At 41.0% G+C, this 12,601-nt stretch overlaps 1 protein-coding gene across 1 annotated transcript; it reads left to right on the top strand.

The window, feature by feature from the left end:
• Positions 1-2,970: 2,970 nt before the first annotated feature.
• arrdc1a (arrestin domain containing 1a) lies at positions 2,971-11,660 on the top strand. Its single transcript, XM_011615244.2, has 8 exons — positions 2,971-3,175; positions 5,565-5,675; positions 6,273-6,323; positions 7,638-7,792; positions 7,980-8,162; positions 8,272-8,448; positions 8,822-9,338; positions 10,334-11,660. Exons 1-8 carry the CDS (start codon positions 3,058-3,060, stop codon positions 10,369-10,371), a joined length of 1,350 nt encoding a protein of 449 aa, XP_011613546.2. The 5' UTR covers positions 2,971-3,057; the 3' UTR covers positions 10,372-11,660.
• The last annotated feature ends 941 nt before the right edge of the window (positions 11,661-12,601 follow it).

Genomic DNA, 12,601 nt, shown 5'->3' with positions numbered 1-12,601 from the left:
ATCTCTCGCCTGGCTTGGGAGCGGCTGGGGGTTCCCCAGGAAGAGCTGATGGAAGTGGCCGGGGAGAGGGCTGTCTGGGCATCCCTCCTGAAGCTGCTGCCCCCGCGACCCGGATCGGCAGAAAACAAAACAAAACATAAAATTTTGAGGACGTTGTAGATGCATGAACAGAAATGAACTCAATATGGTCATATTCTATATATAAAACGGCGGTGAGCTGGTGGTGGCCGGTGGGAGCCGCTGGTATTGTCTCTGCAGCTCCCTACGCCTCTGTCACATGTCTGCGACCACCAGGAGTGGAGGAGTGGGGCATTGTAAAGAGTTTGTTTACAGTGTTGATAAACCTCCCCAGGAGGAGAAGAGGCTGTTCACACATGGCTACCAACGAACCCCATTGTACCAAGGGAAGTTTCAACAACCAGCAGGAGGGGTGAAGCAACCAACAACCAGGTGACTGAAGCTCCAAATGTGTTAATGGCTCCTGAAGTGTGCCTGGAACTCCGAAACAGTCAGTTATAACTGGTGAAGCCTCGTGAGAGGTGAAACATCTTCAAGAAGCTCAACAGTCCAGTTACTATTATACAACTACCAGAAATAACCTGACCTGGATGACTGAGAACCTTCACAGACAAGTCCCCTGATAGTTTGTTTCAATTACCTTTTTTCAAAATGTCTTTTCATTTAATAGTGTTTCTCATAGTTTTTAAGGTCTCTGTAGATAAACCAGAGCAAAGCCTGATAGTCCTTATTCCAGTAAGTAAAGCATAGCCTAATTAGCTTAGCACGTGGTGCTAAATAGATCTGAAAATAAAACTTTAGAGATATTCTGGAGCCCACGTAGCTGATGGACAATTCCATCGTCCATCCCAAATTCACCCTCCAGTGACAATTCGCCAAGAAGAAATATCTCTGGTCAGCGAGAGTGGTGAGAGGCCTCCCCGGGGTTTGAAAAGTGCCCCACCTGCCCTGAAACATCTCCCTTGGACTGCCAACCCCTCACTGCTCCACCGTGGAGGCTGAAACATGTCCACCGAGCAGCCACGGTAAGGCACTTACAACATGGAGACCCATGCCTCAGAGTCACCCGGGTGTCAAATGTAAATTAGTCACGGGAAAAGGGTGGGACTGTGTGTGTGTGTGTGTGTGTGGGGGGGGGGGGTGTAAGAACTTGATATTGTTTTCTCTTACTTATTTAAATACTGTCCATAACAAAAGGCGAAGTGCGGCCCCAAGAGTGCATATATAAAGAAAATTTCACTCGGAAAAGGTCTCCAGTAAATGGCTATGAGAAAGGCCAACTTTAATCTGCACACGCTGGACGTTACGATAGGGTAGACAGATTGTACAGCCCAGTGAGGGATGGGGGGCAGAAAAGCAGACCTCTGTGGCTTTGGCCCCATATAACAAAGGATTTCCATTACGTGAAGGCCATGTACAGAGAAAACAAGTTTGCCATAGGAGAGGAGTGTTTGACAAAAAATATGAACCAGGTTTTACAGATGAGGTGCTTACCGTTGGCGAGTGCAACCCGCACTTCCTGCCTGTAAAAAAATCCTAAGCCTTACAAAAAAAACCTTTATCCTCTTCATCTTTAAAAGTACAGTAGTTCACATTTCCAAGTGGATGTAATGCAGCATATTGAGTTGAAGGAGCTCTATGAGGTGGCCTCAACAGAGATTTCCTCTCCTCACCCATGGTTTAATGTTCCTTCACAGTCTGCATATTATGGCTGGAGAGCTGAACCCAAAGAGGGACAGACGAGATGAACTTGTCTTTGGCCAAGTCCTAAAGAGGCTCTTTGTTGAGGATTTTGCCATTTCAACGGAGCTATTAAATATAAAATTTCAGTAATAGAGGATTTGATTCATCACACTAGTTCTGCCATGTTGGTATTTACAGGCCTGAAACTGTATTATGTAGCGTTCCTCGGCACAAGAATCAAACTGTTTGATCTGCTCGCCAACCAACCGTTTGCTGAACAGATGTGCTGCCAACCCTATAATGTGGGAACAGGTCACATCCAGTTGGCAGGCCACTGTCCTCTCAAGAGACAAGCCTCCATCCTGAATTCATGATTCAGTGTTTCAACACAGCTGATGGAAGAAGAGCTGGACCGAACCTTTTCAGTTTCAAGACTGCATGATGATGGACACACTGATTACTCCACTTTATTATTCGCACATATATTTAGTATTAGCTGCTGTTTTCATTTATTTAAAAATTTAATCAGTTTCTTTGTTATGTGTTTTCTGGGGGAGGTACCTCGGCCAAAGCCTGATTTTTGGTTGTGTTGTATCTTCCAGTGTGATTCGTATCTCATTTTATTGTATGCTGGTTTCTGCCACCTGTTAAATGTCACCTGTGTATTATTTTATGGGCTGTCAGTGGCCCCCATGATAGGGAACCAGGGTTACCAGGCTGTAAATGTGGTACACACACAAACACGTACACACACACACACACACACACACACACACACACACACTGGCTTAGTAACAAATTAGATAACATATAGAAAAAGAGTGACTTGGGGCAGCAAAGTTAATGGCTGATTTTTGCGAATATGTATGACGTCACGTGTTTGTGTTGACTGAGCAGTCAAACCGGCCTGGGGGCGGGTGGAGTCAGTGTTAGTACACGGGTCATACCTTTGGAGTGTTGCGTTGCCTTATTTTGTCATTATAACTTTTTGAAACAACTACGGAGTCAACTTTTTTCCACCTTTTTGGAGACGAGCTTTAAAACTAAATAGATTTTTAAAACAAATCTTTGTAAAAGTGGGTCAGACACGCCCCTGCACCTTATTGTATTGCGCCATATTTTCCAAAGTATTTCACAATCATTTTTCCAATGCTGTATTTCTGTCGGTGATTTTTATTTTAAATTCTCCTTTCGTCATTTGATAACTGATCGACATCTGAGTTTTTAAAAAAAACGGTCTTGATTTAACGTCATTGTCGGGCGGGGTCTGTGACGTCACAGCGCACAGGCGTGGAAGCATCAAATGTACGTAACTGAGCCGCGCAGGTTGTCATTGTCCAGGTAATCGAGGCCAGAATGGGGAAACTTCAGACGTTTGAAATTTTATTCGACCAAAACAAGACGATGTACAGCTCAGGTGAGCCTGTCACCGGTAGCGTGAAGGTGGACCTGAGCAGCTCTATGCTGTGTAAAGGTAAGAACCTGCTCACCTGGTGGATCACGGCTCCCAACAAGGAAGTAGGCTCCACTAAAAGAGCGTCACTTAAATTTGCGTGGACTTCAGCGGATTTAAGTGGTTTCATAAATTGGTCTTAATGAAAGTCTTAGATTTTTCTGCAGCTCCCCGTTAATTTGTACAGTATTCTTACAGATTCAGTGGGATCTGTTTGGTAGATTGTTGTTATTATTCGTGCTATTTTTAGCAGCACCAGCGCTGGAAAAAGGCCTGACTTTGGTTAAAGTATTCGCTTAAATGTGGCTAAAGTGAGGGGTTTTGTAAAGTGCAGTGGTAGTTCTAATTGACAAATACTGAATGGTTTAGAAGATTTTTGACAAAAAGTTAGGTGGAACATTAAAAGCTAATCAAAAAATAAATGCACAACAGCAGGACAAATGGTAACTTTCATCTGAAACAGTGAGTAAATAGACTATCAAGTTGTGGTTTGGAGGATGGAGGATTATATACTATGATATCGTATCATATACAATGGATTCTATTTTCTTTTGACCAACACAAATTACAGCCAAACAAATATCTTCTAGCAAATATATCAGGCTATTTATGGGGTTATATCTTTCATTTATTAGGTGTGGATGATCTGATCAAAGAGAGGTCCACGTTCTGTGTTGGTTTGAACAAAACTGTTATTATTATTATTATTATTATTATTATTATTATTATTATTATTATTATTAAATAGCTTTGTAACCTGGTCTGGAGGCCCAGGGACTAATCTACAGGGACTGTTTATTGCGGTGGATGTACCAGCACATCGCAAGATCAGAGCTCATGCATTTGTTTGATGCAGCAGTTTGTTCGGATAGCAAAGTTTTTTTGGTTTGAGGGTAGTCAAATGATAAAAACAATCACTTGTATTTGTGGGACGAATGTTGCCACGTAATTAAAATCCCAATTGACAAAACTGAGGATGAAAAAAAGGGGTTTTTTTGTTTGTTTTTTTTAACCATAATTACAGTTGAACATTCTGTCCCCCTTCATTTGTGTTAATACATCAATGCAGATTAGGATTTTCTTGCATCAAATGTGAGATTTTGGTAAAAAAACAAGATTTTTTTTACAGACCCTCCTTGGAATGTAAAGTAGACTAAGACTGGAAACTAAATATGATGAATGGAATTCATCATAATTACAGTGAAAACAATGGCCCTATGTGTTTTATTTATAAGTCGAAAACAGATACGTGTTCAGTTATCAACATATAACTGAAACAAGCCTAACCATTTGCTATAATTATCTTTCTAGATATTGTCATTATCATAGTAATGTGGCCTACTTATTGTTAAGCTAGCTGCTAAGACAGACCGAATTGTTATCAGTGAAACTAACCCCCACCAACAGAACAGTCCCTCACACAGTATGGTGGTTGTAGGAGTGGCAAACCAGCAGTTCCAGTATGGACTCATGAAGGCTCTTCCCCACTTCAAAGAGTTGGCACAAGAACGTCCAGTTAATATAGCTTTGCATTGGGGTGGAACTTTAAGATGGGAGTGCTTTGTTGACATGAAAACTTCTCCTGCAGAGTGAGCAAACTACTTTATATTGATCGATAATTCCTTCTTGGGAATTTTGAACTCACACTTCCCATCAAGACAGCCAGTAGAAATGGGAATGGTCAATGGAATTCTATGAAAACATATGAGCATATGTAGGAATGTCATGTGCTTATAATTGTGTTCGCTTGGAACTTCTCTTACAGTGAAAAAGTCTTCTGCCAGAGTTTTTGTTCCATTGTTCCTGTTGTACTTCTATAATGGAGGAAACACAGTCCCATTTATGATCCTGATCAAGATAATTTGACCAACATTAACATGATCAATGTCAGAAAAGTCAATAGTTGACCCCCAGTATCGGTATCAATCCAGATCAGTGCAGCAGCATTGAAGGCTCTTGCTAATGTTTGTACTCGTTTACGCTGACTGATTAAATCAAACCGGCCTGGGTGAGGTTGGGGTAACTGTGGGGACATGGGTCATACCTTTGCAATGTGGGGGTGGGGGGTGGGGGTGGAATTCTCATTGTTGGAACCATGAGCATGCTAAATTAATGCAGCATATGTACAAATGATTATATTTGATGTGTATATGAGTGGGAAAATACACTTTAAAAAGGTGTATTTTGTTTGTGTTCTGTCCTTGTATTTAGAGTCTTTTTGCTCTGCTTTGATTTTTTTAATTCTTCCTCTTCTCCCTGGATGGGCTTAACCTTCAGCGCAGGTGCTCAGATTTGTTGCTGAATGTAATGTGTTTCCTCTACGCCCCCCGCCCCACCCCAGTGTTCCAGTGTGTCCAGAAAAGAAATGAATATCTCTTTTGTTTGAATGTCTTTTTTGTTCACTCTGCAGCCATCAAAATAAACTGCTGTGGTTTCTGTGGTGTCACTAATAAGGTAAATGACACATCCTGGAATGCGGAGGAGCAGTACTTTAACAGCACCATCTCTGTGGCTGATAAAGGTATGCTACTGGTGCTACTCAAGAGCTAAACTGTTGATTTCAAAAGTCACCTTCACTTAGTACACCTATGAACCACGAACCACACCAAGGTAAATCACCCTGATCTGTGGGTCTATTTGTTGGAGCGATCAGGCTAAATTCTTTAAACACCAGCTGCACACGTATTGCAACACATTAAAGTTATATGTCAATGATTCGGCCAGTGTCAGATCCAGTTTGGCAATAATGAACAGTCTGTCAAGTGTGGCATTTGCCATTAAAACTGTATTTCCACCAGTTCATGGTGCACTTGAGGATAAACGTATACATATATACGTATACATAATATCGCTTCATCCTCCAAAATGTTTCAATCATGGTAGAGTGATTGATCCTTGTCTTCCCACCTGTCAGTATTGTGACAGGAAGCGTGAAGCAGTAGAGCTGGAATGTAGCTTCTACACGATAAATCATGTGATCAAACTCACTGCTGTGAGTTAGGACTGACAGAGTGAAACACATACTTAGAGGATTTAATATTATTTACACTTCTGCTTTGAGACTGACATGTTTTTGTTTTGTCTGACTGATGTGATGTGCATTCTCCATCCTGTACAGGAACGCTGAAACAAGGAAAACATGTTTTCCCCTTCAAGTTTCTCCTACCAGGTACAGTCATGAATTAAGAATTGTATTAGTTCTGGTGTAAGTTAGTTCTTTTTTTGATTACATGGAGACATGTTCTAGCATGTCCTGGCCAGTTCATTAGGTACCCCTCACCAGGTATGTGCAAGGCAGCGCCTCTCCGTTCAGAAGGGCCATAAATTTTAATTGATTAGATGGAAAAAGCTGTTGGAAACATTCCTCTTTTTAATGGTTCAAAATGACATGGCATTTGCCGCAGATTGCAGCTGGAGCCCATCCCATCTCCCTTTGGGAAGAAGGTGGGGTACACCCTGGAAGAGTCGCCATTTCCCTTTAACCTCTGGCATCAACAAGGCATTTTTGGGCAGAGAACTGTTGCTCACTGGAGATTTTTGCAAACCAAATGCCACAAAATACCGAGAATCTCACAAGATAAGGACGATTCCTGTCTGCAAATGATCTCCAGATGTGTTAACATAGCCCATGTTAGTCAACTCAGTGTGGATTGTGAATCAGCTGTTGTGCAAATAGGATAGAAACAGATGCAAATGAGAGACCGTTAGCAGGACAACCCCCCAGCATGGTGCCAGCAGCACAGAGCAGATGCCATGAGAGCAGACAGAGGAGGAGCGTTTTCTGAAGTAAAGAGGGTTATGTGACCAATGACCAAAGGAAAATGAACTATCATCTAACTATCATCACTCAGCAAATTGACTGGAATGAAACCAATTCATAGAAGGTGTACAAATAACATAAATACAATTATTAGCTTTGGCAGCATTATAGTGAAGAATAAGATTAACTTCTAATTTATTAAACAAATTTTTAGCAGTTAACCTAAATATTATGTATATTTACACATGGCAATAAGTCAATTTCTTTTATTGATGTACATAATACCAACACAAAAAAAGCAGTTTTGCTCCAAAATAATGACACAACTTTTAACTGTAGAGGAAGTGATGTCTGATTTCAACACAGGAAGTAGTTTTATCTGGGTTGCATGACAGTTGGTCTTTGTAGTTTCTTTTGTTTCCATTCAGTCCAAACTCCAGGGCCAGTATTCACAAAGAATCCTAAGATTAAAAGTCGCTTTTGGTGAGGTCATAAGAAAGGCTTGGTATTCTTCAAATTTTAAGGTTTTTCTGAGATTTTTCCAGAAGTTTAGAAAAAGGTTATTCCCAAACAAAGCATCTTAGGCCTTAAGAGAGCTCATAAGGTGAAAAAACATTAAGCTCTAAGGATTAAGGATTCTGAGCATCTGCATCAATACAGGCCCGGTAATCTGCATCGTTTCTTCAGGAATAAAACCATTCTCTATTGGCAATGTTTCCACAGCCTCGTGTCCCACATCTTTTGAAGGCAAATACGGTCGGATCATTTACAGAGTGAGAGCGATTATCGACACGCCGCGGTTTGTCACAGACTACAACACAGAGAAATTTTTCTACCTGCTCAACCTTCTCAACCTGAATGAGCTGCCAGACATTTGGGTGAGTTATGAAGTTGTTTCACACTTCTCGCCTGGGATGATCTTCAACATGCCTAAAAACTCTTTATTCCCTGCTGCTATGTTAAAACCCCATCTAGATTTTAAATATAAAAAAACTCCATTATAAATGAATATATTGTTGATTATAAATGCAGGACAGAGTTGATAAATCTATGATCTCCATGCAGGGAAAGTCCTCATCTGCGGTGACCAAAGAATTCACCTACATGCTGATGAAATCGGGTACCGTGGTGCTGAAGGCCCAAACTGACATGAAGGGTTACACACCAGGACAGATTATCCAGGTGATGGCCAACATCTCCAACCAATCTGGGAAGTCTACAGGCCACATGGCAGCCAGCCTGGTGCAGGTGAGAACACTCAAACACAGAATCCCTGCATCTGCTTTCTTGCTACCCAATTAATGCAATTTAAAAATGTTGTAAATGACTTGTTCCCATTTCATTATCCAATTTCTAGCAAGTGAGCTATGGGCTAAAGAAGCCCGTCCATGATATCAGGACAATAGCAGAGGTGGAAGGAGGTGTAGTGAAGCCTGGGAAGGAGGTGGAGTGGAAAGAGCAGATCATTGTTCCTCCTCTTCCTCAGTCATCTCTTGCTGGATGTGAGCTCATCAAGATTGACTATTATGTCAAAGTAAGAGCTCCTCTGTTACGCTGTTTACTCATGCTGATGACCATTAAGTGCTGGCAGCTTTCATTTTTAACCGTTATGTTGATGGACATTCTTAATTATGGAGGTCAGTACTGGCTAAGTGCTTCAGCCAGTAAGACTGAATGTCTTTTACCAGGTTTTTGTTGTAACCATATGAAGCTTGTTTCATTTCTTCCATTCATGCTATTATTAATTTCAAGTGTCTGTTTATAGAGCAGCCATAGAAATATATCTACCCTTTTCAGCAAGTGATCATTGTAATTCTGATGTAATGTCATAGCTGTAGCATAAATGTTATGTATAAATTCTCAATCCACTGTTAAATCCTAACATATTCATGTCTTTTGATTATCAGGTCAGTCTAAAATTCCCAGATGTCCAGTTGACTTTGCCGATTCACATTGGAAATGTGTCCTTGGACAAAAAACTCCAGCCTTCCAGCAAAGCAGCTCCTTTGGTCCCTTCGTCTGCTTCATCTGGGGAACCATTGCCTTCTCTTTCCACTCCAGACATAACCAGCTCTAGCTGTACCCCCACATGCCCTCCTGAACCTACCCCCATACTACCATTCCCACGGCCTCTACCCCGTGTCAGGTTGTCCTCCCATAGTTGCCCCAGCGCTCCTCCAGCTGAGTACCAAAATGGGGCAGAGGGCGGGCCTCCATTTGACGAACGCTTCCCCAACAAGCGCCAGTCCCAGCTGGTGTCGCCCAGTGCTTTCAGCTATGTGCCAGGCCTTGTTTTCCCCAACAACCCCAGCGGTTCCATCACTCCCTCCAGTATGTTCAGTGCCTCAGCGCCTCACATCACAGACGGAGCAAGCTCGACCCCCGTCCCTCCTCCACGCTACAGTGCAGTCAGCAGTCCACAAGGTCAGTTCTCATAAGCTTACTGGCATTCAAAGCTCATCTCCTCCAGTCCCAGCATGATAAAAGTGTGTTGGTACAAAAGATAACTATTTAAAAGTTGAATGGAATCAGTGCCCAGAAAGGATTTATTAACTATTGTAAAATCAATTTATTAAATATATGACTATCTCAGACTTTGCAGTGGGTAAAAAAGCTTTTTAAAAAGAAAAAACATAATTTTTACCAACTGATGATAAGACTGATGGATTGTGAGAATGACCACGGTGTTGTGCAATAATTTTTATTGTGATTCTCATTTGATTTATCTTTAATAATAGCATTTTATGTGCGTTAGGAGTCTTATTTAATTTCGATTTCTGCTGCAGTTTCAAAATGCTGAAACACATCTTCATTAAATTCCCATATGAATCCACAAGTCTTATATAAGTTTATGCACGAATATAGAAACAAGACTGGCTGCTTTACTGACTGTCAGTCTGTTTGACATTTGATGTTTTCAAATGTTCTTGTTTGTACAATTTTCACAAAAACTTCAACATTAACAATAATTATCTTTATTTTATCTATTAAATTTAATAAGATTTCAGATTTTATTCTGTGTTTTTGTGGATAAAGATGGTGTGATGGTAATTTGGGAGATGTGGATCGTAAATTCATTATCTTTTTAAAGTAGAATTTAGGATTATCTGCACTTCATCTTATTTAGATTTTGCAGCTTTTACTTTATAGCTGTTACAATTTCGAATTCATTATTCCAGCACTAATGCAGATGTGAGCTGTAGAGAAATGACTCCAACCACAGCTTCAGGTGCTCCCTGGCTGTGGGCATTTCATGCATAGGAGATTGTAGTTATTGTTTGTGCCTAAACAGTGTCTTCCTTCTTTGTGGTGTGTGTGTGTGTGTGTGTGTGTGTGTGTGTGTGTGTGTGTGTGTGTGTGTGTGTGTGTGTGTGTGTGTGTGTGTGTGTGTGTGTGTGTGTGTGTGTGTGTGTGTGCAGAGGCTCCTCCTTCTTATGATGAGAGCTGCAGCAACTGAAGTGGATGAAGCAGCATCGTTTCACTGGCTGCAACCTGTCGAACAGAAATGCTTTGTGTGCCTTCTTAACTTATATCTGATGTCATTTTATGAGGAGCTCTTTTTAATTGATTTTCTAATTTTAAAAAAACGTATTCACATATATACACCTACGTGTATGTACTAAGACATATACAGTGCTTAACAAATTTATTAGACCACCAGATGTAGAAACGACAAAGTACAAATATTTTAAAAATCTGTTTGTTCAAACTCAAAATTGTACCTTTATTGTTAGGCAAATATACTGTAACTAAATAGTCCTTATTTATATATATATATGTGAACCAAAAATGTTAGGAGCTATTGTTAGGAGTGACCTGTTGCCCTGACCCCACAGCTTACACACTGAAATTCTCTAAGCAGTCAAGAATCATGTAAAAATAACAAATTTGCCACCAATCAAAAGGGAAATGTGCTTAACATGTTTATTTTTAACAGTGAATTTATGGACATGGATAATAAGTATATTTCTGCATTAAAGATAAAAATAACGTATTGCGTAATCACCGATGCTGGCAAATTGCAGTGGCGGGTGGCCGACACCAGAGGGCGGTCTAACACATTTGTAAAGCTCTGTACATAAGTGTATTTCTATTTCCATATTTATAGATTTGACTAAATGATCCGTGGTTGCACAAGCAAAGCATCCCAAATCCTCCTCTGTGTTTAAGGGTTGAAAAGACAGGAACCATCCACTTACCATTTCTGCAGGCGAGTGGAGCAGATGGAACCGAAAATAGCAAATTTGGACTTGGCAGACTAAAGTCCAGATTCTCACTGGTCTTCTGTCCTGAAGTTGATCTCTTTTTGTTGTTGTAGTTTCTTTGTGGTTTGACTGTGAAGGCCTGACTCAGGCAGCCTCTGATCAGTTGATATCAAAATGTGTCTGAACTCTCACTGTGAAGCATTTATATAGGCTCTAATCTGACGGGCTGGTAATTTTGGGATTCTGAGGCTGGTAACTGGTCCATTTATCCATTTAAGGGAGCTCACTCTTCCTTTCCTTAATGTCCTTGTGGGACCCACACTCACCATGGAGTTTGAGGGTTTGTGGAACTGTCCATGATATATTTTGAAAAATGAATACCGGTATATGAAGAACGAATGTACATATGAACCATATTCTTTATCTTTTCTTTGCTAACTATATAAGTCTTTCTTCATACGGTTGATGTCAAATTAAATATTGTAAAATGTTGGAATCAATAAAACTCAGGAAAACCACTGAATGAAAATGTTTGTACAAACTGGCAGTACTGTGTGTGTAAGATATTTCCAACAATGAAGACAGCCACAGAGTCAAAAAAGTCTCTGCGTTTGGCCCCTTCTGTAAGGAGCTTTTGTGTTGCCAGGTTAGGAATGTGTAGCACTCCACTATACTGCTGTCCAAACACTGCATATTCAGTAGTGTAATGATGGATGTTTTCTTCCCCTCCATCTGGCTGGTATTGATCAGAAGCTCCAGGTTCTGTCATCTCAGTTCTGGTTTTCTGAAAGGCTCTCCTAAACTCTTCCCGGATCAAGGTGTTGGGATGGAAGGGAGGGAACGTTCCACTGATCAAGCCAGTCAGAATGCAGCTGCTCGGATACAAGAGATCACATTAGTCCACTATTGACTTCTCTACACTGGCTCCCTGTAAAAGTTAGAGTAGATTTTAAAATCCTCCTCACATATATGGTTTTTCATTGCACTGTTCCTATTTAAGTGTACTTTTAACTCAGTGTCAGTATATAAAACTAAAGTTCAATCTGTCCTATTGGATTAGGCTTAGGGTGAACACAGAAATGTTCTCAGTTATGGCTCAGACTGCTTGGTGCTCACAGTGCTGCAGAGCGGGACCATGGTTCAGAGAGAGCCCGAACAAGAGGGACAACTGTCATCAGCAACACTTCACCAGGTGGCATTCGGGTGGTGTTCATCTGCACTCAATGGTGTATGGGATGAAGAGCAGCTAGGAGAGAATGTAGCCCAGCAGGGAGCCTGTGGAGGTAGTGAGGATATCTGACAAGTTGCTAATCTGGACACACAATTCTGATGGTGAGAAAGTCCAGTATGAGCTGACTGCTCATATTGAAGTTCTGGTTCTGGAGTCTCTCTACTAAGATGTGGGTGTTGATCATGAAACCTCTGTGTCTTTGGTAAGAATAAAACAACAGTTCAGCGAGTAACTGAAGCGTGCTTTTGTGT

This window comes from Takifugu rubripes, chromosome 21 (assembly GCF_901000725.2).
Source record: "Takifugu rubripes chromosome 21, fTakRub1.2, whole genome shotgun sequence".
Classification (NCBI taxonomy): Eukaryota; Metazoa; Chordata; class Actinopteri; order Tetraodontiformes; family Tetraodontidae; genus Takifugu; species Takifugu rubripes.
The sequence above is the reverse complement of the archived record's forward strand: the minus strand, read 5'-3'. Positions and strand labels throughout refer to the sequence as shown.

Coding starts and splice junctions, on each gene's coding strand:
- arrdc1a (XM_011615244.2), top strand. CDS start 3,058: ATGGGGAAACTTCAGACGTTTGAAATTTTATTCGACCAAAACAAGACG. Junction 7,793..7,979: donor ATGAGCTGCCAGACATTTGG/GTGAGTTATGAA, acceptor ATCTCCATGCAG/GGAAAGTCCTCATCTGCGGT. Junction 9,339..10,333: donor TGCAGTCAGCAGTCCACAAG/GTCAGTTCTCAT, acceptor GTGTGTGTGCAG/AGGCTCCTCCTTCTTATGAT.